Here is a 27736-nt window from a genome sequence, read left to right as displayed (position 1 = left end):
GGCATGTTAACCCAAGATACTCAGAAACAATGTATCTTGGGCTATGTCTACACTAGCACTTTTGTCAGTAAAACTTTTGTTGGTCAGAGATGTGAAAAAAAACACCCCCCGACCAACATAAATTTCACGGACAGAAGCGCCGGTGTAGACAGCGCTATGTTGGCGGGAGACACTCACTCCCTATACTCCACCTGATCGAGAAGAGTAAGGGGAACTGACGGGAGAGCGTCTCCTGTCGATGTTACGTAATGTGGACCCTGCGGTAAGTAGATCTAAGCTACGACAATTTACAGTTACGCTATTCACGTAACTCAAATTGCGTAGTTTAGATCGACTTTTTCCTTTAGTGTAGACAAGGCCTAAGAGTTTGACAATAGCAAGTGCCTCGTCCTAGAGCTTAAGATTTCTGGAACTGCTTGGTGTTATAATGGTATTCATTATCCATTAGCAGATAATTTACAGCCCTACTGGGATGCATCTCTCAAGGATAATCAGCAGTGCATTAAAGCACAGTCTACAATTGTCACAAGAGAAATTTTCACAAGTGTAACTACTCCCCAAAATAGACATCCTGCACCAGTGTAATGCAGAACCACTGACATAATCCTGTAAACTATCCAATTAAGGCCTGATCTACACTTAAAATTTAGATCAACGTAGCTACAGGGGTGTGAAAAATTCAGATGCCAGAGCACCATAGCTATACCAACCTAACCGCTGATGTAGACGCAAGCTGGTTGACGGAAGAATGCTTCCATCAACCTAGTTACTGCTGCTTAGAGAGGTGATTGCTCTCGGCAACAGCAAAACCCCTTCTGTTGCTGTAGGACATGTCTACACTATGGTGCCACAGCATAGCTGTGTGGCACTGCTGCACCCATAGTGTAGACATAGCCTAAGCTGGTGCAAAATCTGCTTGCACCTATATTAGGGAATTGCACCAGAACAATAATAGTGATGTAGTTAGACAAGGGCAAATGCCTCTAATGTGAACAGGACCTAAAGCAAAAACAACATTGTGAAATTGTATTAAAAAGACTTTCATTTGAGAAGTCAAAGGGCCTGATTCTCATTAACACCAAGGGTATATTACACCTCTTTGGCAGTGTAAAGAGCCTCAAGCTACTTTGAGATACTTTGACACTGCTGGAACTATGTAAAGTATCTCTAGGGTATGCCCACACTAGGAAAAAAGGTGTGTTCTTGTCACATGCTAGCTACCACATGGTAATTAACATGAGATAAATCTCAGTCAAGACAAGGTAATTGTAGTTTTCACACACAAGCAAGTTAAGGGAAACACTCACTTTTATCTGCTAACATGTCAACTACAATTGACTTCACTTCACTAGGGATAGGTCTACACTACAGAGACTATACTAACGCAGCTATGCTGGCATAGCCCCATAATGTAGATGCAGCTTCCCACTGACAGAAGGGTTTCTCTGTCGGTGTAGAAACACCACCTCCCCAAATGAAGCCCTTTCACTGACTTAGCTGTATCTACAGTGGAGGTTATGCCAGCATAGCGACATTGATCAGAGGTATGTTTTTTTTTCCCCCCACACTTCTAACCAACACAGCTAAACCGATATAACTTTTCAGTGCAGACCAGGCCTATGATCTTACCTCCTGTTACTTACCATGCACTAGCTAGCATGTGGTAAGAGCACACCTTTTTCCCCCCAAGTGAAGACAAAGCTTTTGTATAAATGAAAAACAGACCCTATTACTTCAAACCCTGCCTCTGAGATACAACAGAGACATTACATTATTTCTTTTAAAACACAGCTACTCTTTTTCAATTCATTTGGTCCTATTAAACATTTAATTTTTTTTTTACTATAATCTAACAGCTAAAATCCTCCGCAGGTAATGTGCTTCAACTGCAAAGTCAGTAATGCATTTTGGCGAATAACATTCCACAGTGAATAACTGAGTAGTTACTTACAATGAAGTATCAGACACGTGTGATAATAAAAAGGGGGAAATGGTGTACAAAGGCACTTGCCCAACCTTCCTCTGTCCTCTTCAACCCATCCACTCATTTTACTGTAGACTCAAGCTAAATTACTACCCCCTCCCCCCCAAAAAAATAATAATATTTCACAAATAGACCTTTGGGAACTGTGAGGACCTTTAAGAATTTTCCCTTTCATATCCAAAACTAGGGGCCAAATTCTCAGTCAGCATAACCTCACTGAAATCAATAGAGTATTGCCCAGTGGGAATTTGGCCCTGCAGGTCTACACTATCTAGATTTGAGAACAAGGCTAAATTAAATGCTCTATTACACTCAAAGTTATAGGTATCATCCCACAATTTGTGGGGAAAGTATTTCTTTACCAGGTGTTAATTGCATCTCCCGTGGGCTAGAATTCCGAATCCCTGCTTCAGTTCCAGCAGAACAGTATGATGTGTACAAAGTTTAACTGTTTCAATGAACTTCCTACTTCACTTTGAATTTATAAGATTGGTGAATGAGACAGCACCAACTGATGTCTTTCTCAATGTTTGCCCATGAAAGCAGTTCAAAATGTCAAGCTTTAAAAACGCATACACCTATTCATACAGGAGGGGGGAAAAAAAAAAACAAAAAATTAAATTCTCAAACACTGAATAAAATTTGCCCAACTCTGAAATCCCTCGGTGGACTAAGAAATTCCCTTTCATGTTCTCACTTTGAAGTTTTTCTTATTATTCTCGTCAGAAAAAAAATCACTTTTACGTATCTGTGAGTACAGTGCATCTCTGTATAGTCAATAAATGTCTATGAAAAACTCTGTACAGTAGGCACTAACAAATTAAATATTTCTATTCTATTACTGCGCTACAGATTTAATGCAACGTATGTGTGATCAGCATCTGGTAGGAAGGGATCCAGGCCAATCTGAATCTAAACAGGGACGGACATGGTGAGCACGTGGATAGGAAGCCTCCCAAGGAACAAGTCAGAATGTTGCAGAAAATGGCATGGGCTGACTCAGTAGGTTATACTCCTCCTCTTGGTTAGCAACGAACCAGTGGCTCTTGCATGTGGCGAGAGGGCACTGTGCTGATGGAGGTGCAGTCTTTCCTAAAGTTCCTATGAAACTGTCCATAACAGAGTGCTCCTTTACCTAGTAATCTAACTCAATTCCAGTCTGAGCACTGCAAGTAATGGAGTTAAGGTCCATACAGTGGAGCAACCTCACCAAGGGCAATTTTGACTGAACCCTGAAATGAGGAGAGTTCTTTGAGGACATGGGTGTTGTGTCTGTGCTTCCCTGTACATGTCAGAAAACAGTAAGCAGCCTCCTGATGTGTTACCAAGAGCTGGTAATGATCCAAAAGAAATAAAATTTTCCACGAGTCTTGAGTCCTAGGCATCCAAACAATCTATTAGCAGAAGAAAATGCCAAAACAAAGACTTGGGTTTCTTTGCTTTTAGTTTCTTTAACACTTGTAAGACATTGAAGATCAGACAAAGGTTTGTGCAATAGCTAGTTACATTAATGGTCCAGTTCTCAAATGGTCCAGTCACTGCAAAGAACCACTTCTCTAATTCACTGATTAATAAATGGATTACAGGAGTACAGGCAGACAGACAGACAGCCTCCATCAGAGCAGCAATACTACAGAATGATGAGCAACAGAGTCCAATAGGAGAAGATAGCAAGCGGCCTCATTTAGATACCATTCCAGCTTGACCCAAAGTGAGCTGATCTTATCAGATGACAGAACTCTTGAAGAAACCACAAAATTAGATCATAAGCTGACAATGACGGTCTTTGCCAATTGATGTACATCAGCACTGTTAAAATGGTCTATTCAGTTGTATGGATATATAACAAAGGGAAATAACATCTACTCTATGAAGCTGGGTAAATACCTTAGATTTACAGCAGCTTTCTACAATTCTACTTGTCCACATGTTCAGGAAGAGGTTTTTTTAGTTTATTTTTTTTAAATGGGTGAAAAAGGTAATTTAAGCTTTTACATTATAATCATCATGACAAAGGGGGAGTGAGGAGATTTTATATCTGTGCTGGTAAATTTTCATGATCACTCATGTCTTTTCCATTTGATTAATATTATATTTTTCTAGTTTCTCATGGAGTTCACAGAGAAATAGTCAATGATATAACACCACTTTGGGAACTTGACTGGTTTTCTTTTTTGGTTTCCCCTTCTTCTAATTTCAATACAAGTTCCTATCTTACCTTCAAATCTTTCATCGATTAGCAGCTGCATGTAAAGTTACAATGAAGGCATTTTTCCTTTCTGAAATGAGCTGATGAAGGTTGTGGTACCTTAGAGCCTCTTTTAGAGGAGTTAAACACTTTCTCTTCACCCATGGATTGTAATATTACTTCCCATTCCTCGGGACTCATTAGATTTTTTTTAATTCCCACAAATTTGCTTTCTTGAAATCTAATATCTTTGTACTGATGTGTTCTGTGAATCCATGCCTTACTTTGCTGGAATCTAGTAAGTTGCATTCCTTATCAACCTTTCCTTCCATCCTCTTCTTTTCAATTAATTCCTCCCCGTTGGTAAGAAGTAGGATCCAAAATTACATCTCCTCCAGTTAGATTTTCTACTTTCTGGATCATAAAGTTAAGTTCTGTATCACTTGGAATGATCCAGCATCTCTGGTTAAAGCTCTATGGCGAGTTAAAGGCCCTAGACCTGGTTACATAGGGCTCCCCAACAGCTGGGACTTCTGCGCTAGCAATAACAGAAACATTGAATGAACAATCCCCAAGAAAAGAAACACATCTTAACTCAAACTTTAATTTCTGAAACTAGTATTTTGTAGTGGTGCCTCCGAATAATTTGTATACAGGTTGTCCCCTGCTGGTTTTGGTCTTAACAGCATCCCATCCAACTGGAGTCCTGATAATCTCCATCTATTCATTCTGGAAACCAGTTCCTCCACCCAAACTACCCATCTGCTTCTCTTCAGGAGACTGGTAAATATAGCGAATAACCTCTGGCCAGTAAAGAGATTCCATCAATGCTGATACAGGTGTGATAGTAAATGGATCACCCTGGTAGCAGTGCTCAGCACCACCTCAGCAGAATTTATCTGACAGTGGAATTAAAAACATTTGACAGAGATATTCCTGAGAAATTTACTATTTATAATGTATATGAGAGAGTGGGTCAGTCAGGTATATAGTGGGAAAACACCTCCCCCCTCATTTGTTTACCCAGAAAGCCACTCAGAACTGACTACGGGTTTTGAACGGGAACAATATAACGAGTCTAAGCACAGGCTAAAAAGGTGACCAGAGCACAAGCGTGACAGTTTGGGGGGAATACATCTGGGTCAAATTATGATTTTCACTTTGTCTTGTGAATACTATGTCTGATTGCAACCTTCCTTGTGGACTGGAGCATGCAGGTTGTAACAGATTTGACACAATTAGTGGAAACGCTGTCTGAAGAAAGAGCAATTGAGGGCCCTCAGTATTAAATGACTCTTCCCTACTGCAACAATCAGTTTTCCACCAGCAAGGCCACTGACTTTCAATGGGTCTCTAACCAGGTGACAAGGGGAGCAATTTTGTGCAGGCAGCAATGGAAGCCACTAAAGGTGTTGTGAAAAGGCCACAATGTTTGCCCATGAATGTGCTCAAGTTAATGGGTCTGCACCAACTCATGCCAGATACAACTGTCTTCTTGTGAACACTCTGCTGGCCAGGGAGCAGCAGAGTGCATCTTGCTCCAACTCCACTCCTTCTGGGCCCCACCACTCTTCCCCCCCAACCCTGAGCTGCACATGACATGCCTTCTGCACTGGGAAGGGAGCCCAGCCCAGAATTCCAACACTAGAGGAATCCTCCATTGCCCCTTTAGAACAGTTTCAAGGAGGCTTTGTGCTGTTCCAGCAAAGCAGAGCGACCTTTGTGGGACCCAGTGTTTGCTCCGGGCCATACAATGTACATATTCTGTAAGGCTTATCAGAACCAGTTCCCAGGAAGCTCACGCTGCTCCCACTCTGGTCTGACCTGTGGCTTGGCACTTCAGGGCAGAGTTCCGACTAAAATAAAATAGGAGACATGTTTAAAAACAAACATTAGGAAGTACTTCTTTACACAACACACAGTAAACCTGTGGAACTCATTGCCAGGGGATGTTGTGAAGGCCAGAAGTATGACTGGGTTTCAAAAAAAATTAGATAAATTCATAGAGGATTGGTCCATCAATGGCTATTAGCCAAAATGCTCAGGGATGCATCCACGTAATCTGTGTATCCCTAAACCTCTGACTACCAGAAGCTGGGACTGGACAACAGGTGATGCATCACTTGATAATTTCCTTGTTCTGTTAATTCCTTCTGAAACATCTGGAACTGGCCACTGTCGAAGACAGGCTACTGGGCTAGATGAACCATTGGTATGACTCAGTCTGGCCATTCTTATGTTTTAGAGACATGGCATTATGAGGAGGAACTGGAGCCTTGGTCTCCCCATAGCTTGCAGCACATGGGGAAACTGGGGACAGAGTGAGGTTTAAAAGAGTTTCTTCTTTAAGTGGCTTCCCTTACTTGCAGGGCCTGCAAGACAGCCAGGCCACGAAGGCTGGAAGGGCTATTTAGCCTACAGACTTGGACCAACCCACGTAGAGGTGATGGGCTCAGAATGGGGGATCACATTCAGGAGTTTGTTGTTTTCCAAAGATCTGCAATATTCTAATGCTGTTAAGAGAGAAAAGTCTCTTTGCTTAAGAATTTCCTTTGCTAAGCCACTGTTTCTTGTTTTACTGCCATTTTACGCCTGAAGTGTGTAACTAGGAAACCAGAGCTCCCACAGCCGGGGGGGGGGGGGGGAAGGGGGGGGAGAGAAGAGAGACTCTGGAAGGGAACGTGTCTAAACAAGTGGGTGCTATGGAGGTTTGCGGCACTAGTTCTGTGCTCTAGGAGGCCAGACTTCAACGTCCCACTGACATGGGGCCTGCCCCTGAGAGTATGCTTGAGAGACAGAGGTGCCAAGAGCAGTGATCTGCCACTGTGCAAGGGGGCTTGGAAGCACGTTGGATCCAATCACAACAGAGACAAGATGAGTGAGGTAATATCTTTTATTGGAGCAACTTCTGTTGGTGCGAGAGACAAGCTTTCAAGCTACACAGAGCTCTTCTTCAGGTCTAGAAAAGGTACTAAGGCCTGGTCTGCACCAGGGGTTCTCAACCTTTTACTTTCTGAGCCCCCCTCCCCCCCCAACATGCTATAAAAATTCCACGGCCCGTCTGTGCCACAACAACTGGCTTTCTGCCTATAAATGGCGTTAGGAGGTAGCAACTGCCCGGGGCTCCATGCCATAGGGGGCCCTGTGAAGCTAAGTTGCTCAGGGTTCAGCTTCAGCCCCGGGTGGCAGGGTGTGGAGCCCTGGGCCCCAGCAAGTCTAATGCTGGCCCTGCTTGGCAGACCCCCTGATGCCTGCTCATGGCCCTGCAGTGGCCTCAGATACCTGGTTGAAAAATCACTGGTCTGCACTACAGGGTTAGGTCAATGAAGCTGCCTTGTGTCAACTTAGCTGTGAAAGGGTCTTCACTGATATTTCGCTCCTGCCGACATAAGTGCCACTCTACGCCAATTTAGTAACACCACCTTCCCCAGTGGCGTAGAGTCACAGTCGATGTAATCAGGTCGACGCAGTGACAGTTCAAACATTCTGTTGCTTATGTCGACTGTTACTGGCCTTCAGAAGCCATCCCACAATGCTGCACACTGATAATACAATCGATATAAGAACTCCTGAGGAGGGCGCACTCCACTAATACAAGGAACCAAGTGTGTATGCACACAAGTGATTTAATAACTGCAGTGGCTGTCTGCCAATGTAAGTTGGGGTGATAATTTTGTAGTGCAGACATGGCCTAAGAGTGTCAGAACTAAATACAAGATTGAACAGTTAGTTTAACTTTAGTTAGCACAGGACCACTCAAGGTAAAATGCCCCTTTAATACCTCTGTAGTCAAAGGACCAGGGGGGCTAGTAGGTTACAGATTGTGGTAACAAGCCATAAATACAGTGTCTTTATTAAGACTATAATTTCTAGGGTCTAGCAAAGTTATGAACCACAACAGACTAGTGTCCATCCAGACAACGGGACAGACCAGGCTGGGACAATAAGGAAGTTGAGTTTGCAGTTTTCTCAGACAAAACCAACACTGAATCTATTATTTGGTACAAGTGAAAGTTCTGTCCTAAGCAAAATAATGGGGCAACTTTACCATTTGCCTGTTTTTCACTATTTACTCCTATGAACACTACAAACATAAGCAGCCAAAAATAGGAGAAATTCAATCTGAAAGGAAATAATGAATATGGCAATTCACTGCACTAGACATTTGAAAACACCTAGTTTGGGGACAGATGAGAGTTCAAACAAAAACACTTTGACCTATCCCAAGAGCACTTCTGAAGAAAGCTAAAAATACTTCCCAGCCCAAGACAAGAATATGCAGAGACTCCCACAGAAGGTAATGATGAAAAAGAGAACAAAATAAAAAATTGGTGATGCTAAAAGAGGAGACAATCTTTGGATTCTTGCAGCATGCTGTAGCACAGTACCTGCTGTGCAAACAAGAAAACAGACAGTTAATACAAATTTAGAATCTTATTGAAATGTTGCATCTTTAAAATAAAAGTGACTGGGAGGAAAATAAATTTCTTTAAAGGTGACTGCTGTTTAAATCTAATCCAGAGTTTTAAGACAATAAAATTGCTCCTCAGAATGCAGAGTTCTATATTGAGTGACTAACAGATGTTTTCACTAAGGACTTAGGACAGAAAGAATATAAATGCAATGACAATGGCAGACTAATGAAGTTTAGTCTTCAATTAATTCACACGTCCAATTAATACTATCCCCAAAGGAGAGTATTATCAAGACAAAAAAAATCTTTTTGTTGATCAGAAGGGTCAGTTCCAGGCAAAACATCTAACTCAGACATGTGCATTTTAATTCTTTATTAAGAAGTAGTAAATATCTCTGTTAGAGGGTTACATTTCTTCTATAAACAACAACTCAGTAACAGTATGCAGGAACTTAGCTAGGAGCTGAATAAGAATGATCATCACTAGTCACTGTCTTGCGCCTAATGGGGTTAGTCAGTCTGTTCAGTTTCCTGTTAAGATGGGTCATTTTTATTTAAGAGTCAGCAAAAGCACAACTAGCTAGTGAATTTTCAGGGTTTCTCTCTTCAATTGTTAAGTCCCAAAATAAAATATTCCAGCAAGAAAAAAAAAACTGCTTTCCAGTACACACACATGCCCAATTTTACTTGGACTTGCATCCACATTCCTTTGGCAAATATGAAATTTTAGCAAACAAGAGGAAGCCTAAAACAGCAGATCCTACAGAACTTAAATTATCATTTACATACATTTCTCAGGATTGCAAAGAAAGCTTACTGATTGTGAGCCAGCTGAAGTGTAGACTCCCTGAATCTGCAGACCACTCCAGTGTCTCTGCTGCAGCCTATAACTTTCCCAAGCAGAAGCTAACTGAAATTGATAAGACAGATCAGTTTCATAAATGAAATCTACAACCCCTTAGGCCAGGGGTGGGCACACTACAGCCCGCAGGCCAGATCCAGCCCACCAGCTGTTTTAAGCCGGTCCTCGATCTCCCACTGGGGAGCGGGGTCTGGGGCTTGTCCCGCTCCGGAGCTCCAGCCGGGGAGCAGGGTCGGGGGCCGCTCCACGTGGCTCCCAGAAGCAGCAGCATGGCCCCGCTCCAGCTCCTACGTGTAGGGGCAGCCAGGGGGCTCTGCTTTGCATGCTGCCCCCGCCCCACGTGCTGCCCCTGCATCTGCCATTGGCCGGGAACCACAGCCAATGGGAGCGGCAGGGGTAGTGCCTGTGGACGGGGCAGTGCGCAGAGCCGCCTGGCTGCGGCTCCGCATAGAAGCCGGAGTAGGGACATGGCCGCTACTTCCAGGAACCACTTGAGGTAAGCAATGCCCGGAGCCTGCACCCCTGAGCCTCTGCATGCCCTAATCTCCTGCCCCAGCCCTGATTCCCGTCCCGCCCTCCAAACCCATCAATCTCAAGCACCCTTCTGCACCCCAAACCCCTCATCCCCAGCCCCACCCCAGAGCTCACACCCCCAGCTGGAGCCTGCACCCCAACCCCCTATCCCAGTCCTGATTCCCCTTCAGTCCTCCGAACCCCTCGATCCCAGCCTGGAGCAATCTCCTGCACCCTAAACTCCTGATCCCCAGCCCCACCCCAGAGCCCGCACCCCCAGCCAGAACCCCTCACCCCCCCGCACCGTACTCCCCTACCCCAACCCAGAGCCCCCTCCCACACCCACCCTAACCCCAATTATGTGAGCATTCATGGCCCACCATACAATTTCTATTCCCAGATGTGGCCCGCGGGCCAAAAAGTTTGACCACCCCTGCCTTAGGCTAACAGTGAAACTAAACAGAGTCTAGTCAATTTTATTCTTCTGGTACTTGGGAGAGTTATGAACAGCAACAGCAGGGCAATCCCAAATGATACCCATCAGCCAAAGACTGGAACTTCTAAGCAGAGTCCACATACACTACCCTCAACAACAGCTGGGGGGAAGGAGTAGAGAGGGCTAGACTCCCTCTTAAGAGCGTTGATCTCTAAACAACTTATGTCCCTCTCTTGTCCTTCCACTTTAATATCAGCTGTTAACAATTAGGTGTCTGGTAAATTTTTCTACTCCTGGACTTACAAGTCAGTGGAAGAGTCAGAAATGGAACCTAGAAGTCCTGACTCCCAGCTCTAACCACTAGAGCATTAACATGGTCACATTAAGCTCTTGAGTGGTGTGGGTGAATTAACACTCTTCCCAGAAACTGAAGTATATTACTGTGGAATGTAAGTGAGTTAACAAGATTTGCATGTTCAAAATTAAAACGTAATAATTAATTTCAGGTGACGTGTGAACACAGCAGGAAAAAGAACAAGAACCACTAATGAAGCCCCAAATTTGCAACAAGCCACAGCCAGAAGATCCATTTTTGTAAATGGAATTATTAAAGCCCAAAGCAGTAAAAATAAGGCTAAAAACATTCTGTGCATAAATCATCATCTTTGAATCTGAAATAGCTGATAGTTTTAACCTCCCAACATACAAAATGATGTGATGATATTACCTGGAGCCTTTTGGATGGATTCAATAACTGTTAAAGAAGGATCATATCAGCTATTATCAGGTATCCATTGTTTTCTTAATATTTCAAACACTAACTAATGCTTATATACTATTAAAGTAGTAAAATGAAGTGGTCTCATACTGACACTGATATAAAATAAGAGATTAAATACAAAACACATTTACCTAATCTCCCTGAAGTCCCACTGAGCATCCTGATTTTTTTTTTTTGGTTTCCATAGTATAGTTTTTACTTTAATGTTTTATTATTCAAGACCTAAACAGCATGATTTAAGAGTAAAAAACTATGGGTTCAAAGACCTAATCTAACGAAGCTGGGAACAGAGCTGATATTGAACAGTACCTACAAATCAAGAGGATCGTCTTTTGGCAGTTGTGGTATCCTGCTGGAAGCATAACACACCAATGATGTATTACGTGCAGTATAATCACACATCGTCACAGCATCAGAGCACCAGCAAGTGCTCTACCTTCTTCTATGTGTGATCAGCAAGGCGGATGTGTTGGGGATTCACTTTTACCTTGATAATGTACTTGAATTTCAAATGAAGATGGGCCGAGCCAGAAATCCGGATCCAATTCCCCCTCGAACTTCAGGGAGGTTCAAATCTGGATCTAAATTTTGTGGCTCAAGTCCATCTCTAATTAACATGTAGCTAAAAAAATAAAATTCACAGATAGCTGAGGTTAAAAAAAAAAAAGTGCTACCATCTGGAATTTTATGTCAAAACAGTAAAGTTATGAAACAAGTTTATTTCCTAATAGCACTTGTCAGTTTCTCTCTCCACCAAACCCTCTGTGACCCCTGTTCCATCCTCTTTCTACTGCTATCCTTTCCTTTCCCTCAGTTGTCTTCTGTAGAGGAGGGAAGAATCTAGTATTATGACATCTAGGTGAACAGCAGCAATTTCCCACCAGCATGACCAGAAAAGTAGTACTGTACAGAAGCTGTGGCACATTTGTGCTAAGAGGAGGGTTTTATGGGTGAGAGCAGGATATACAGAGAGGTATTTTTCTTGAAATCACACACTGAACTTAACGCCCCCTACACATAAAGTTTACATAGTTCAGCCAACAAAAGGACTAGTGGTCGAGACTGGTGCAATTTTGACACATACACTAGCCGTAAAAAATGAATTCTGATCCAAAGTTTTTTTTTGTATGTTTGTTTTTTAAGGATAAGCTAAGGAGGGGAATACATCTATTTTGTCAGCACTGAGCAACGATGACAGATTGCAATAAGCCACATTGGCAAGCATATGTCAACAGACAATAAACAAACACTGTTCTTAAAACTAGAGAAAATTAAACCAAAACTGGGGTGAAAATGTTTTCCTCACCAGACTTTTAAAGCTATCTTGGGGTTAGATCCTCAGCGGATGTAAACAAAATAAGAGTTACACCAGCTGAGTATCTGGCACTAGGACTTTTCTCTGGCATGTCTTAATAGGTGGTAACCTCAGTATGAAATTCCTCGAGGGATGGTCTATTGTTCAAGAAAGTGTCTTGAATGGAAGGAGAATGACAAGACTAGACTATGAGTCAAAGATTTCAGTTTCATTTGTGAGAAGAATACATTTGATTTTTCTGGGCTAAGAGGCTGAAATCCTTCTCTTGGCATCAAAAATATACATTCACATTATTATCCTACTTGAGTGTCAAGAACAGACTGAAATAAGATTGAATGGCTAAGAAAAAAACATGTCCTTCCCAGAAAACAATGGTACAAGGAATCCATTGTGTCCTCTTTCAATAAAAGGCATTTGCAGATGTGATACTGAAACAAAGCAAAAAACCCACCAACCATGATCCTAACATCTACTGATCTAATGCACATGATCAGTCAACACTCTTCCAAAGCAGTAAGTATACTAATGCTTCTTTCCTCTCAAACTCACTTTTGGTTGTTTTCTAAAAAAATGAGGGGAACAATTCTTCCTTCCTTCAACACAGGAAACACCAGGAAAAGAAAGATTAGAACAATTTCTTGCTGGTGACTGAAGTTAGTCCACTAGCATGACAACATGCTAGTGACTTTACACTGCAAGTGAAGCAAGTTCTCCTCTTTCCTTGCTTAGAATACGACTTGTCATTGTAAGGCTCCCCTGCGAGAAGGGCGGATCAATTTCTGTTGTCAGTGCTACGTGCTGCTCCAAATTATTTCCATTTATAATTATTAATAAATGAATTACAGTGTTGTGCCTTCAATCAGCAGTCACACACCACCAACACTAGATGAAAGGACAGCTGTATGAGATAAGCAGTTTATTGAATCAAAAGTCCAATGGTTCTCAACCTTTTTTCATTTGTGGACCCCCAAAAAATGAAAAGTGGAGGTGCAGACCCCTTTAGAAATCAGTCTTCAGACCCCAAAGGGTCTGCAGACCACAGGCTGAGAACCGCTGGACTGGAAGACAGTTACCAGACAAGTGTAAAACTGATACACAGACCAGCGACTGGATGCTATGAAATAAATATCAGTAAAATTCTCTTTAAATCAGAGATTCAGTACAGAGAATATACAATGCAATTACAAATTATTAATTTGTCTAATTTTTTCTATTTGATGCTTGAGCTGAAAATATGAACTTACATTTTAAAAGCTTTTATTTTATGTTACTGAAAATGGTTATTTCCAAAACCCAATAATAAATATCCAATAATACAATTATCAATTAAACTTACCCTCTCATCCCACTCCCTACCCTTTTCCTTTCACCATTCTAATAATAAACTACCTATCTACAGAAATATTCTGGGCCAAATCCTTAGTGGATGTAAAAGGCATACCACTATTGACTTCAACTGACCTATGTCAATGTATATCAGCTGAGCAGGTCCTCAAGGAATCAATTCTGAAGGAAAGTGATCAGGAACAGTCAGCATGGATTCACCAAGGGCAAGTCATGCCTGACTAATCTAATTGCCTTCCATGAGGAGATAACTGGGTCTGTGGATGAGGGGAAAGTAGTGGATGTGTTATTCCTTGACTTTAGCAAAGCTTTTGATACAGTCTCCCACAGTATTCTTGCCGGCAAGTTAAAGAAGTATGGGCTGGATGAATGGACTATAAGGTGGATAGAAAGCTGGCTAGATCGTCGGGCTCAATGGGTAGTGATCAATGGCTCCATGTCTAGTTGGCAGCCGGTATCAAGCAGAGTGTCAGTCCTGGGGCCGGTTTTGTTCAATATCTTCATTAATGATCTGGAGGATGGCGTGGATTGCACCCTCAGCAAGTTTGCATATGACACTAAACTGGGAGGAGTGGTAGATACGCTGGAGGGTAGGGATAGGATACAGAGGGACCTAGACAAATTAGAGGATTGGGCCAAAAGAAACTGAGGAGGTTCAACAAGGACAAGTGCAGAGTCCTACACTTAGGACGGAAGAATCCCATGCACTGTTAGACTAGGGATCAAATGGCTAGGAAGCAGTTCTGCAGAAAAGGACCTAGGGGTTACAGTGGACGAGAAGCTGGATATGAGTCAACAGTGTGCCCTTGTTGCCAAGAAAGCTAACGGCATTTTGGGCTGTATAAGTAGGGGCATTGCCAGCAGATCGAGGGACCTGATCGTTCCCCTCTATTCGACACTGGTGAGGCCTCATCTGGAGTACTGTGTCCAGTTTTGGGCCCCACACTACAAGAAGGATGCGGAAAAATTGGAAAGAGTCCAGCGGAGGGCAACAAAACTGATTAGGGGGCTGGAGCACATGAGTTATGAGGAGAGGCTGAAGGAACTGGGATTATTTAGTCTGCAGAAGAGAAGAATGAGGGGGGATTTGATAGCTGCTTTCAACCACCTGAAAGGGGGTTCCAAAGAGGATGGATCTACACTGTTCTCAATGGTGGCAGACGACGGAACAAGGAGTAATGGTCTCAAGTTGCAGTGGGGGAGGTTTAGGTTGGATATTAGGAAACACTATTTCACTAGGAGGGTGGTGAAGCACTGGAATGTGTTACCTAGGGAGGTGGTGGAATCTCCTTCCTTAGAGGTTTTTAAGGCCTGGCTTGACAAAGCCCTGGCTGGGATGATGTAGTTGGGGATTGGTCCTGCTTTGAGCAGGGGGTTGGACTAGATGACCTCCTGAGGTCCCTTCCAACCCTGATATTCTATGATGATCTAGCCCTTTAACTTTTTCACAGGTGCCTGTCCGACTGCCAATTACAGCAAAACACAATGCCGAACTTTTGCTTCCAAAAACTTAAGATAAATTCACATCTTTAAGGAGAATCTAATTAATTTACAACAGATCTTGGGAGAAAGTAGTTGCTACTCTGTAACTCCTCACCTTTACCAAGCTCTGTTCAAGCAAGACTTAGAATGTCCTTTTGTTATCCCCATCCCCAAACTAAGTCTATGTGGCAGAAGTCAGTGATCTTGTCTGCCTACTCTGAACATGGCCTGGGGAAAAATAAATAGCTGCAGCTCTTGATGACAAGCCCTGCGTGGATAATAAATTAATTAAAAAGATACCTGACAAAATCATGCAGGGACTCAAAGCATTCAATCCGCAGCACAGCATTCCCCTCTACACCAGATGGTAAACTAATACAGCCCAGTGATAACAGCAGCACAGTTAAAATGAGCAGAGAAATGTTCATTGTCCACCACTTTCCAAAGCAGTTGTACTGGGGAAGCACTTCCAGCAATAAGGAAATGAACTGCATGTCCAATAAAAAGTACATTTACACGGCTCACCAAAAAGAGGAAACAAATATTCCTGCAGCTTTATGAATGTTAGTAGTTACACAGGTGTGTTTTAAAAGGGAAAGAATAAAATCAAAATATTCAATTAGAAAGAATTAGTGTAATTGCAGGTTCCATTTTATCCCTCCATTCAAACCATAAAGGGCCTCAAATTACTGCAGAGCTACGATACAGAGCTTCATGCTGCTTAATGCTTTTACACAAATCCAGGAAGTTCATTAAATTTTGGTTTGAGTGAGGGTCTCTCTTTTCTCTCCTATCCCCTGCTGATTTCATAAATGCTCCTTAAAATAGGGCTGGTTATAAAACTGAATTTTCTTTCTCCAGGGGGTGAGGTATGCAGAGGATGGGCCAGATTCAAATTTAGGCACACATATACAGTATATGTGTACTTTACTTATGCATGCAAATCAGGTATGTGTGTATAAATTAGGTACATGCAAATATATGGTCATAATTGGATATGCCTAAATTTTAAAGTCTGACCTTTGATCTCTGGAATTATTTATTTAGGGTAGTCAGTAAGGAAAAAGGAAGAGCAGGTCCAATTCCTGCTCCCCAAACACCAGATAAAATCCTCTTGCAAAGGAATATAAAAATATATCATTTTATTAAAATTATAGAGCACTAATCAGAAAATGATTCGCTTGCCCAAGGTCACATAGCAAGTCAGTGGTGGAGCTGGGAAAGAGCTCTGAATTCCTGACTCTCAGCCCTGTGCTCTAACCAACAGTCTAAATTTCCTTCCTTTAATGATGCTATGAGCCATTGTTCTCTGAGTATAACCAAATTCCTCCCTGGAAACATGATCCTTATTTATGGGATCCCTCCATCCTGCCAATTGCCTTAATCTCTTGTTTCCGTATCTTGGACTCTTAGTATTTTTAGTGGACGCTTACAATCCTGTTGTAAATATTGGCAAAACTAACTGAAATATTCTCTGGCATTGAAGATTCAGGGGGGTTTTTTAGTCATGTTTTTAAACTACTTTCTCATTTTTGGAACACCTCCCACTACTCATTTTGCGCCAGATTGTTCATATTTTTTAAATGCCTTCTGCTTACAACACTTTTTACTTCAACAGTATCAGCCTCTGTTGCTCTTTTTCCTGGCTCTGACATAACTGGGATAAATTCCAATCCCAATCTCAAACCGTTCCTGAGATGTTTTACTGCTGCCGTATGAGTGTGGTATGGCAGGCAAAATGCATTTCCAGCACTATCACACGTTTCTTCATAGATGCAGTGAGGAACCAGCTGCAAAACGGTTAAAATATTCCTCCACTTCCTACCAGCATGGAAGAACCAGAGAGAGCCACAGGGTACAAGTTTTCCCATACAACGTAATTCTATAAATTCATTTAGGGCAGGGGTTCTGAACCTCTCTCTTTCTGAGGCATCCCCCCTATCCCCAACATGCTATAAAAACTCCATCTGTGCCACAATAACTGGTTTTCTGCATATAAAAGCCAGGGCCAGCGTCAAGGGGTAGCAACCAGGACAATTTCCTGGGGCTCCATGCCACAGGGGCTCTACTGAAGCTACATTGCTCAGGCTTTGGCTTCAGCCCCGAGGGGCGGGGTTAAGGGCCCTGAGCTTCAGCCCTATGCCATGGGGCTTCAGCTTTCTACCCTGGGCCCCAGCGAGTCTAATGCTGGCCCTGCTTTGCGCCCTCCCCTCCCCCCCGAAAGCTGCTTGCGGCCCTCCAGGGGGCCCCGGACCCCTGATTGAGAACCGCTGATTTAGGACATTTGTCACTCCCGAAGCTTTTGAGATGCACACAGGATTCACTAATGTGTACCAGTTAGGAAGGGGGACTCAAAATGCTAACCGCTATACATACACGCACAGACTCCCTGTCCCGAAGAGCTTACACTCATTCCCATGGTCTCAGAGCACCGTTCACCATTCAGGTGGGAGGGCAAACAGGCCAACGCTTCTAAAGTTGACCCCACTATTGTACTATGGGTAAAAAAATTGACCCATTCCCACTGGCTCCTGTACCAGTTCAGCTGACCTGGTAAGAGCAGCCGCCTCGACAAGATGCTGGCAGGCAGCCCTGTTTTCACCAGCACTTTGATTAGACTTGCTTTTCTGCAGGTTTCGCTAAAAGGGTGGTAAAGCTAGTTTCAGGGTCCTTGTCTACCCTGCAGCACCTCATGGTTTCAATACTGGTTCTGGTGAATTGGTAGGAATTTTTATGGTAAATTTCACCAGTGTAGAAATGGTCTGAGAGAAGACACTTGTAGAGTGGCAGGAAGGACTTTTTTAGTGGATGGGGCACTAGACTGGGATTCAGGAGATGTAGCTTTAATTCCTGACAGCCACATATTTCCTGTGGGACATTTGGGCAATGGACTTAAATCTACCCAGTGTCTCAATTCCCCATCAGTAACAGAGGATACCGCCCTACTCACAGAGGCAGTGGGAATGTAAAATCCATTAATGATTCTGAAGCATTCAGATACTACCGCACTGAGAACTATACAAGTACCTAGACAGAGTGGAGAAAGAGAAGCCACGCTGAAACATAATCCACACCTGTGCTCTGTCTAACCCCCCCCCCACAGCAATTCCTAGGTATTTAATGAACCCAGTCCTAGAAGCACTACAACCAAGCCAACCTCCGGGAAAGAGAACCCTACGAAAGCTATATTCAAATAGTGGCCATGAGAAAACACCGATGGGAAATGTAAGTCAAAGGGGCAAATTTCCATTTGACACGTAAAAGTCAATCACACAAATCAGTTCAGCATTTTACCTGTCCATCCTGGAATCTCATCATACATGACTGTTATCAGACTGCATTGAATAGTGATAGAAGGTGGGTAAGGCAATACTTTTTATTGAACCAAGTTCTGCTGGTGAGACAAGATTTTGAGCTTACACAGAGCTCTTCTTCAGGTCTGGAAAACACACAGGGAATAGAGATGACAACCTAAATGCTGACAGGTGACTAATTTGTAAAGTATCTAAATCCTCAGACTAGGGTTTGAGCCATCAACCTTAACACAGAATGCGTGTGAACACAATTACAGAGGAAGGAAAGTCTTATGGTTCATGCACTAGGCTGGAACTCAGGAGATTTGGGTTTTCATAGATTCTAGGACTGGAAGGGACCTCAAGAGGTCATCGAGTCCAGTCCCCTGCCCTCATGGCAGGACCAAATTCTGTCTAGACCATCCCGGATAGACATTTATCTAACCTACTCTTAAATATCTCCAGAGACGGAGATTCCACAACCTCCCTAGGCAATTTATTCCAGTGTTTAACCACCCTGACAGTCAGGAACTTTTTCCCAATGTCCAACCTAAACCTCCCTTGCTGCAGTTTAAGCCCATTGCTTCTTGTTCTATCCTTAGAGGCTAAGGTGAACAAGTTTTCTCCCTCCTCCTCATGACACCCTTTTAAATACCTGAAAACTGCTATCATGTCCCCTCTCAGTCTTCTCTTTTCCAAACTAAACAAACCCAATTCTTTCAGCCTTCCTTCATAGGTCATGTGCTCTAGACACCCAGCTGCCAGACCCTTTTTGTAGGACTTGAATATTTACTTCCACTGGCGAGCACTAACTCACACTGATTTCAGTAAGAGTAATGGGTTCAAAATCTGGCCCTCAATCTTTCTGTGCCTCATTTCCCACTCTGTTAAAAAGGAGGGAGAAGCTATTAATACTTCCCTTCAGTCTAGTTTGTAAATTGTTTGAGCAGAATCTGTCTTACTATATGTATGTATAGATCTTGGTGTTCCAATCTCATTTAGGGCCCCACGGCACTATGCAATACCAACAGTCATATACACATTGCTAGTAAAACAACAAACACAGCATCGATGTATATATATATACACACACACACACACTTGATCAGTTCAAGTATATACATATTGTAAATGTAGTGCTCAGTGCACAGATGGTAGCCACACTGATTTTATTAAGAGGCTCCATTTTGGATTCCTGTGTAGGTCTTCCTCCTCAATAACACCTTTTTCCTTCTAAAACTCTATCTGAAAACTATTCATTTGTGCATATGAATGCCTTGTTCCCATTTGTGTACATTTTATTTGAAGAGAAAAAGGCTTTTTTTTAATATAAACACTGCTTCTGGAACTATTTGTTCTAGGGTTTTCCCAAACTGCTTAAACCTCAGAAAACTTTAATAACGAGCAGCACTTTAGCGTAACCATCTGTCTTCCAAGCCTTCTACCACAATCGCCTTCTGGCAACCTTGGCTGATGGCTACTGAACTGACTATATATTTCAATGGATCCATCAAAGAATATGCAATAAAGGGGAATTTTAGATTTATCAATTCCACCTTCACAGAGAACCAAAATCTCCAGTCCTTTTTAACAGGCTAGGAAGGCCAGAAATCCAATCTGCCCCCCTCCTCCATTTCTAGTCCTTGCTCCAATGCTTGAAAAAGTTTGTTGGTCTTGAAAAAAGATCAGTACTAACCTTGAAAACTGTTTTCTATTCATGGAAGATCACTAGACAGTGGATCATAAAAAAGTCACTATTCTCCACAAGCTCCTTTCTCTCACCTTCTCCTTTAATTCAAGCATGATTTTTGCTTCTCTCTCTCTCATGAGCTATTCGATAAATACTTTACACCAGCTGAAAGCTTTCAGATGGTATAAAGCTTTGGTTTCTACCTCTACTGCTTCTCAAGACAGCAGCTGCTAAAAATCAAGTCAGGATTCAAGGGAAATAAAGCAAGCATTTAAGAAACAGGAAAATAAGGTATTTGAGGGATTCAGATTTCTCCATGTTATACCTCCACCATCTTGCTCAGTACAATGCTCTGTCCCACACATGGCAGAAAATGCTTCTATTTTAATTTCGTCTTTTCTTTATGATAGGTTCAAGACACCACCACATCACTTTTTTTTTAACAAGATCTCTCAACTCTCCCCCCCCCCCCCACCCAAACACATACCAGTGTTTTTCCACATATGCAAATTACATTGCTGCCAAAGAGATGTTATATGATTGTGTGGGAGGGGAGGTAGTCCAGAACACACTGTAAAGGTGCAGTCCACCCGTTGATAAAGCTAGGGAAAACTCTTCTCTCCAAAGGCTAGATCATCATAAGATCCGCTTCAACATCTGTGATTTGACCCCCCTCTAGTGGGTAACCCACAACAAGGCAGTAAGCCTCACTACCAGTTAACAGCCAATGCAGAGTCTCCTTTTGCTCAGGTGATTAGTTCCCTTTATAAGCCTAGATGTCCTCTATTCTAGCATCAATGCCTTTTGTGCTGTTTAATCAATGTAAATGGCGTCTGCAGACAGAGATTCCTAAGGTGAGAGATCCCATACTATGCTGTATTAGAGGTAGGTGTTCAGAATTCTCTTCTGTAGAGCCATCTCACACAGAGGTCCTTTTCAATGGAAGAGGGGAATTTCTCTCTGCAATATTTGATTTTGTGCGCAATTCGGCTTGTCACCGCATTGTCATTTACCCCAGTGCTTCTTCCCTCTGTCAGGCATTTTCAGAGCCTGACAGAACTCTATGCTACAGCCAGCCTTTCACAGCTTATCCTAAAGAGGAAGAACTCAGCTGCCAGACAAACTAACCAGAAAAGTAGCAAAATATGTAAGTCTGCCAGAAGAGACAGCAAATGTGCAGAAAGTGTCTAGAAATCCGAGTACCCAAGACAGAAGAGTCTGACAAGATTCATGGATGGGTACTTCCAGCTACCCGGTCTTTTGACAGATAGATATCTTCCCATCTTAAGCAACCCAGACATGATCTAAAAGTCCAGGAATTGCAGACATAATTTAGAAATTTCTCATCCAATGCATCTTAAATATAGCAAGTGTTTAAGTCACACTATTAATTCTAGAGCAAAATTCTCTAATGTAACTAAAACAATCCTCATTTATCATGTACACATTAACAGCAAATATTCCATTTAAACCAACTGTTGAAGCACAAACTTAGCTCCTTGATAGATTAGTTTGACAACCTATGCAAATAATATTTATCTTTCCATATCCCACACAACCTTCTGAAAAACATGGGAGTTTCCCACATTTGGTACATCAACTAGTGAAGAAAATAGTCAAGTCTTTACCTCGATTGTAGGATTACATAACACATGTAGAATATAAATTTTTAATGTCAAGGGAAAGGACTACAGGGTTTTCTTACAGTCCAGTTTTTTTCATAACATGTACATTTACTGTTCTTGTTTTAAAAACTTATTTGACTGCATTACATGTAAGGTAACATTCCTGAGAATTTCTGTGAGATACAATAGAATAGGATTTTCAACTGATCAGCTTTCATTTTAGACCTGTCAGTCTCAGGTTATTCTTATTCCATTGGATTTTAGTGGTATATTCCTAGATCTAACCTAATAGTATAGTGCTATGTGAAATTTCACAGTTTACACACTAAACCTTGTACATTTTAAGGAATGCAATCATGACCCAGTAACCTACTTGCAACAGTGATTAGAAAGAGGTACAGATACAAAAATATTGTTGAGCACTTTTAATACAGCTAATTAGCCAAGATGCTAAATCTTTCAAGTCAAAACGTCTATTCCTTAATTTACACAGATGAATGACTTCAGTGGAAGCAACAACCCTGGCCCGCTTAAAAGGCAACCCTGCATCAAGTCTATTTCAAGTAACACCACAGCACTGCCACATTCTTCCTCAATGAACATCCCTTCTGCAGTTTTGTAGTGCTGAAGCACAAAAGAGCATAATATGCATGACAGGCATCCTTTACTTTGACAGTTTGGCTGAAATGTTCTAGTCTTCAAGATTACCTAAGAAATTAAGATGAAAAGTAAAAATTGTAGACTGTTAAAATAAGGTAGAAATAGGTACATGTGTAATGATACGAGCTTAAAACCATATTGCTCATGCAATGATTGGGCCAATAAAAATATTAGCAATAAGCAAACTGAGTGAATCTGGAAATACAAATTAATCCATCTCCCCATCAACACTTTCATTAACCTCTAACATTTTGGCAAAGCCTAAATTTTGTATGTGATCATGCAAGTACAAAAATACCAAATAAGGACAAAACTCCAAAAAGGCCTCACTCATTTGTACTAAAACTGCTAGATGTTGCCTACACAATTCCAAGACCTAATGGAGATATTAATGCTCCAACGCTCGCCCCCCCCCCCAAAAAAAAATCAACGTATTCATTCTAATAGAAGCTTGTATGCCTGCTGTAGGAATTTTAGCTATGAATCTTTTTATTTGCAAGTCTCATCAATGTTTAGGAAAGGAAGTCCCTATAGGATGACAAACCATATTTGATCCCCACATATTAAATACAAATGATGTGACATTCACCAAGAAAGAGCCCTGGGAAATTCAGAACAGGATCTCTATACAATTCAGTCCTACTCCCCCTATCCTCCATGACTTTGCTTCCAGCTGCAGGGCAACAGATAGTTTCTGCACAACATATACTTTTGTTCTTACTATGTACTGTATTTGCACAGTTCATATCCATTCTTATGAGGGAACCTAAGCCCAGCGCATCACACTCTGATCATACATTGTTTAAGTCATCCCCCTCCCTCCCTTAAACTTCTTACCAGCATGAAACGATTTAGCTGCAGGCAAATACCGCTAAAATAGTGCTTTCCAGTATTAGTCCCATCACTGCATTCAAGATTAATTTTCATGACAGTCGCAACAGCCGTGGCAGAAGTGTAAAGACACCCTCGAAATAGTCACAATAGTTAGTCCACAAATTCCTTCCATCGGCGCTCTCTCTGCTTTCTTAAGTCAGACACTGATCCAGCTTCAGCCCACTGCACTGTTTAGCAAGATCTGAATGTGATTCAGGTAACAGTCAGGATCACAGCGAGCTCTCTTATTTCAGTTAACGTGACTTGGTCTGGAGAGCCCCTTCTCAGTCCCTGTGTCAGCAGCCCCAGACCTGCACATTCCCAGCACTGAAATCCTCCTCTGCAGTGAAAAGTCACTGCTAAATCTGGGCAACTTAAGCCTCTTTTCTTCATAGAAGCCACACACACACACACCTCATCTCTTCCATGGACGACCAGAGCCTCTAAGCAGCATAGTTTGTTCCCCCCGCCCATTCACTCAAATGTGTTGTGGGTTTATTTTTGCCAGTGCAGATTTGCACACTGGTTAATACATAATCGCTTATTTTGCTTGGCTGCATGATGAGACACCCCCAACTTGCCAAAGGAGCATCTGCACCAAGCTGCTTTTGCTGATGTGATCTGCATTTGGGGATAACGACTGGCGGAAGGAGGCAGAAAGGTTTGTGAACTGATTCTTCTTCCTAACACATCCCCACCCACACACCCTAGACGTGGCTGCAAAAATATCCACAACCACTGAAAGGGAATTTGTCTTAAATGAGTGCAAATGACATTGAAAAGACGACAGAACAGAAATGTGTTTTCTGTTGCACTGCATGATTTCACCAGCTGATTTCCTAGGTAGCGATTCCAGAGAACCTTCCCACACATTCCTCCCTGCCCCCCTCCTCAAAAAAAAAAAAAATCTTTGCTGTGCTATCTCCATTTTACCTCAAGATTCTTGCGCTAAGAAGAAACATCAAACCCCCTCTTTCCCCCCTCAAATATGCTGTCTCCATCTTAACTTCAGTCACTTTTTCAGAAATTTCATTTAGCAGTAAAGTTAACCCCTTCAGTTACCTATACATCATCATCCACAAAATACTTGCCTTCTATCTCACCAGCCCTTGCTGCCTCCTCCCCTCTTCCCCCACACCCACCCCAGCAAAAATAAAAGACCTCAAATGGATTTTAGAGGATTGTATCACCAGGATTTATCCTGGAGATTTCAGTGCAGGGATAAAATTAACCCCATCAGCAACAAGCCCTTTGATTCCTCTGTGCCCCATCGCATAAAATGTCTCATTGTTGGTTTATCCCACATATCTAGCCTCTTCTGGAAAATATCTGAAGACGCCAAATTAACCCATTTGTTTGCCCTATCAGACCCCTATTCCTCCAAATCTCCTTCCCAAATATTGTCTGTGATCTGGATGCCTGTTACCTCCACACTCAACTTGGGAATTTCATCCCATCCTCTCTCATCCATGCTTCTCACCCTCCAGCCTCACTTCTGAAGTCTCCCTTTTCCACACACACAGAGTTGTCCTAGAGGACATGCAGCAAAATAGCTCTGTACAATTATCCTTAGATCACCTCTTTCCCCAAAATCCCATCTCTGTGGGGTTCATTTTTACAAGCTCATTCTAGGGAACCCCTTCATGCTCCCTCCCAAATCTTTGTTGGGGGTATGCTGACCTCCAAAGTCATCCCAGAGATTTCACCCCCAAAACAGTTCCCTCCACTCCAACCGTGGAAATTTTCCTTTCCCTATCCCCGCTTCCTCTGCTATCCAAATCCTTCCCTTGAATAGTCTTTCCTACCTTCCCAGGGAAGTCTTCCTCCTCCTCTCCCCCTCTACCCCCAGCTTCTCTCTAGGGAACAAACCCCATCTCTGACCTCTAGTCCCTTACACCAGGAGATCTAAACACACTCCCCAATTCTCCTACACCTGCTGAAGGGGTGCATCTCTCCTATTACCAAAGATTTATCCAGGACATCTCACTACATTGTCCCCTCTTCCAAACAACGACCTGCTTCCCCCTCTTTGCTGAGTGTGACTAACCCTGGGAGATACATCTTCCCCTCTTTCCCTTATCCTTTCCCTTATTGAAGACCCATATCCTAGAGCTCCCCCTGAAAGCAGGCAAGGATGTGAACCCACTTCTTCCCCCCCCCCAATCCCAGATCCAGGCCCAGAAGTTGTCCTAGGAGTAGAAATGAGCTAATCCCTATTTACACCACATTAATCCATTCAAACGATGTCCACATGTGGTGGGGACCGCTTCTCCCCATACCGTGCGCTAACTCTGGTGGGGATTGACCAGTTTCACCTCCCAACCCCAGCTATATGCCATGGAACATTCCCCTCTGGCCCAGGAGCAATACAACAGAGTTCTTTCTCCCTGGGTAGGAATGACCTCCACCCCACATCATCATCTCCTCTGCCTGGGATTCACCCCCCCATAATCCTCCCTTCCCCATCTCTCCCCAGGCCCCTCACCTGCTGCTCCCCTTCTGTGCATGTGTAGGGGTGACTCTCCCACTCCCCCGGGCCTTCCCCCCCAATGTGTGTGTTGGGGGGTTACAACTCCCCCACTCCCTTGGCCCTTCCCCTCCCATGTAAGTGGGGTCATGACTCCCTCTCCCTTGGCCCTTTCCCCCAATGTAAGTGGGGTCATGACTCCCCTCTCCCTTGGCTCTTCTCCCCCCCCCCCATGTAAGTGGGGTCATGACTCCCTCTCCCTTGGCCCTTTCCCACAATGTAAGTGGGGTCATAACTCCCCCTCTCCCTTGGCCTTTCCCCCCCCTCAATGTAAGTAGGGGGTGACCCGCTATCCTCAAGCCCTCCCCCCCGTGTAGGTGTAGGGTTGACCCCCCCCCTCCCCAGGCCTTTCCCCCCTCCCGTGTGCGTGGGGGGCTGACCCCCTTCTGCAAGCCCTTCCCCGCTGTGTGTGTGTTGATAGGGGTCGACCCCCTCTCTCCCCCCCCCCTTACCTCCAGACCTGTCCCATCTGCAGCAGGTGGATGACGGCCTGCCAGATCCAGACGGAGAGCCTGCAGAGGCGCTGGGCCCCCGGGGTGGCGGTGCCGGCGGCCCCCGGCCGGCGCCCGACGGCCCCCATCATGGGCGGCCCGCGGCTGCTGAGGCCCTGCACGGCGCCCAGCCCGCCGCCCGTGTAGTCCTGCACGAACCAGCGGAAGCTGAGGATCTGCACCAGCACGGAGGGCAGCAGCACGAAGGCCAGGGTCAGGCCGCACCACACGTAGTCCCGCCGCCCGTAGTGATGCAGGGCCAGCCACAGGTCCGTGCCCACGTCCCCCAGCAGCACCAGCAGCGCCAGCACGATCCACAGGCAGTCCAGCCACGGCCGCTCGCCGCCGCCCCCGCCGCCGCCGCCGGGGCCCCCCGGGGAGTGCGGCGGCCCCTCGGAGGAGGAGCCCGGGGCCAGCGGGTCCGTGCCCCCGCCGCCCCCGGCCCGGCCCCCCGCCCGCCCCAGCAGGCTCCGCAGGCAGGCGCTCCGGCAGCCCCAGTAGCACGACGAGGTGTTGCAGCAGTGGCAGATGTGCAGGGAGCTGCTGCCGCCCTGCTCGTCCGCCCCGTCGCCGCCGCCGCCCCCCGCCGCGGCCGCCGCCGCCTCGTCCAGGTTGTGCAGCTGGGCGAAGCCGACCCCCGCGCCCCCGCCGCCGCCGCCGCCGTCCGACTTGGCCGCCATCTTGCTGCCGCCGCCGCTCGCCGCTCGCCCCGCTTCTCCGGCCCCCTCGCCGGGCTCCCCCCCGCCGCTTCCGGGGGAGGCGCTTGCCGGGCCCCGCGCAGGATGGAGGGGGGACCCCTAGCGCCCGCCCGGCGAAGCGCGGCTCCCACGCTGCCCAGGAGTGGCTGCAGCCGCGGCCCCGTGGCCGCCCGCACCAAGGGCCCTCAGCCCCCTGCCCCCGGGACCTCCCACCCCAACCCTCCTGGACCAGGGACCCTTGAGTTCCCCCAGGACCCCCCACCCCACCCCAGCCCTCCTGCACCAAGGACCCTTGAGCTCCCCTGGGACCCCCACCCCAACCCAGCCCTCCTGCACCAAGGACCCTTGAGCTCCCCTGGGACCCCCACCCCAACCGTCCTGCACCAAGGACCTCTGAGCTCCCCTGGGACCCCCACCCCAACCCTCCTGCACCAAGGACCCTTGAGCTCCCCTGGGACCCCCACCCCAACCGTCCTGCACCAAGGACCTCTGAGCTCCCCTGGGACCCCCACCCCAACCCAGCCCTCCTGCACCAAGGACCCTTGAGCTCCCCTGGGACC

The 27736-nt window shown here is 44.5% G+C and overlaps 1 protein-coding gene across 1 annotated transcript in view; it reads right to left on the bottom strand.

The window, feature by feature from the left end:
• Positions 1 to 27158, bottom strand: part of XKR6 (XK related 6) — a 319540-nt gene extending 292382 nt beyond the window's left edge. Inside the window, exon 1 of the mRNA XM_054024103.1 lies at positions 26440 to 27158. Coding sequence (XP_053880078.1) covers positions 26440 to 27158 — 719 coding nt within the window. The remainder of the gene's footprint in view (positions 1 to 26439) is intronic.
• Positions 27159 to 27736: the final 578 nt, after the last annotated feature.

Source organism: Malaclemys terrapin, chromosome 3 (assembly GCF_027887155.1).
Source record: "Malaclemys terrapin pileata isolate rMalTer1 chromosome 3, rMalTer1.hap1, whole genome shotgun sequence".
NCBI lineage: Eukaryota > Metazoa > Chordata > Testudines > Emydidae > Malaclemys > Malaclemys terrapin.
This window is presented reverse-complemented; position numbering and strand designations above follow the sequence as displayed.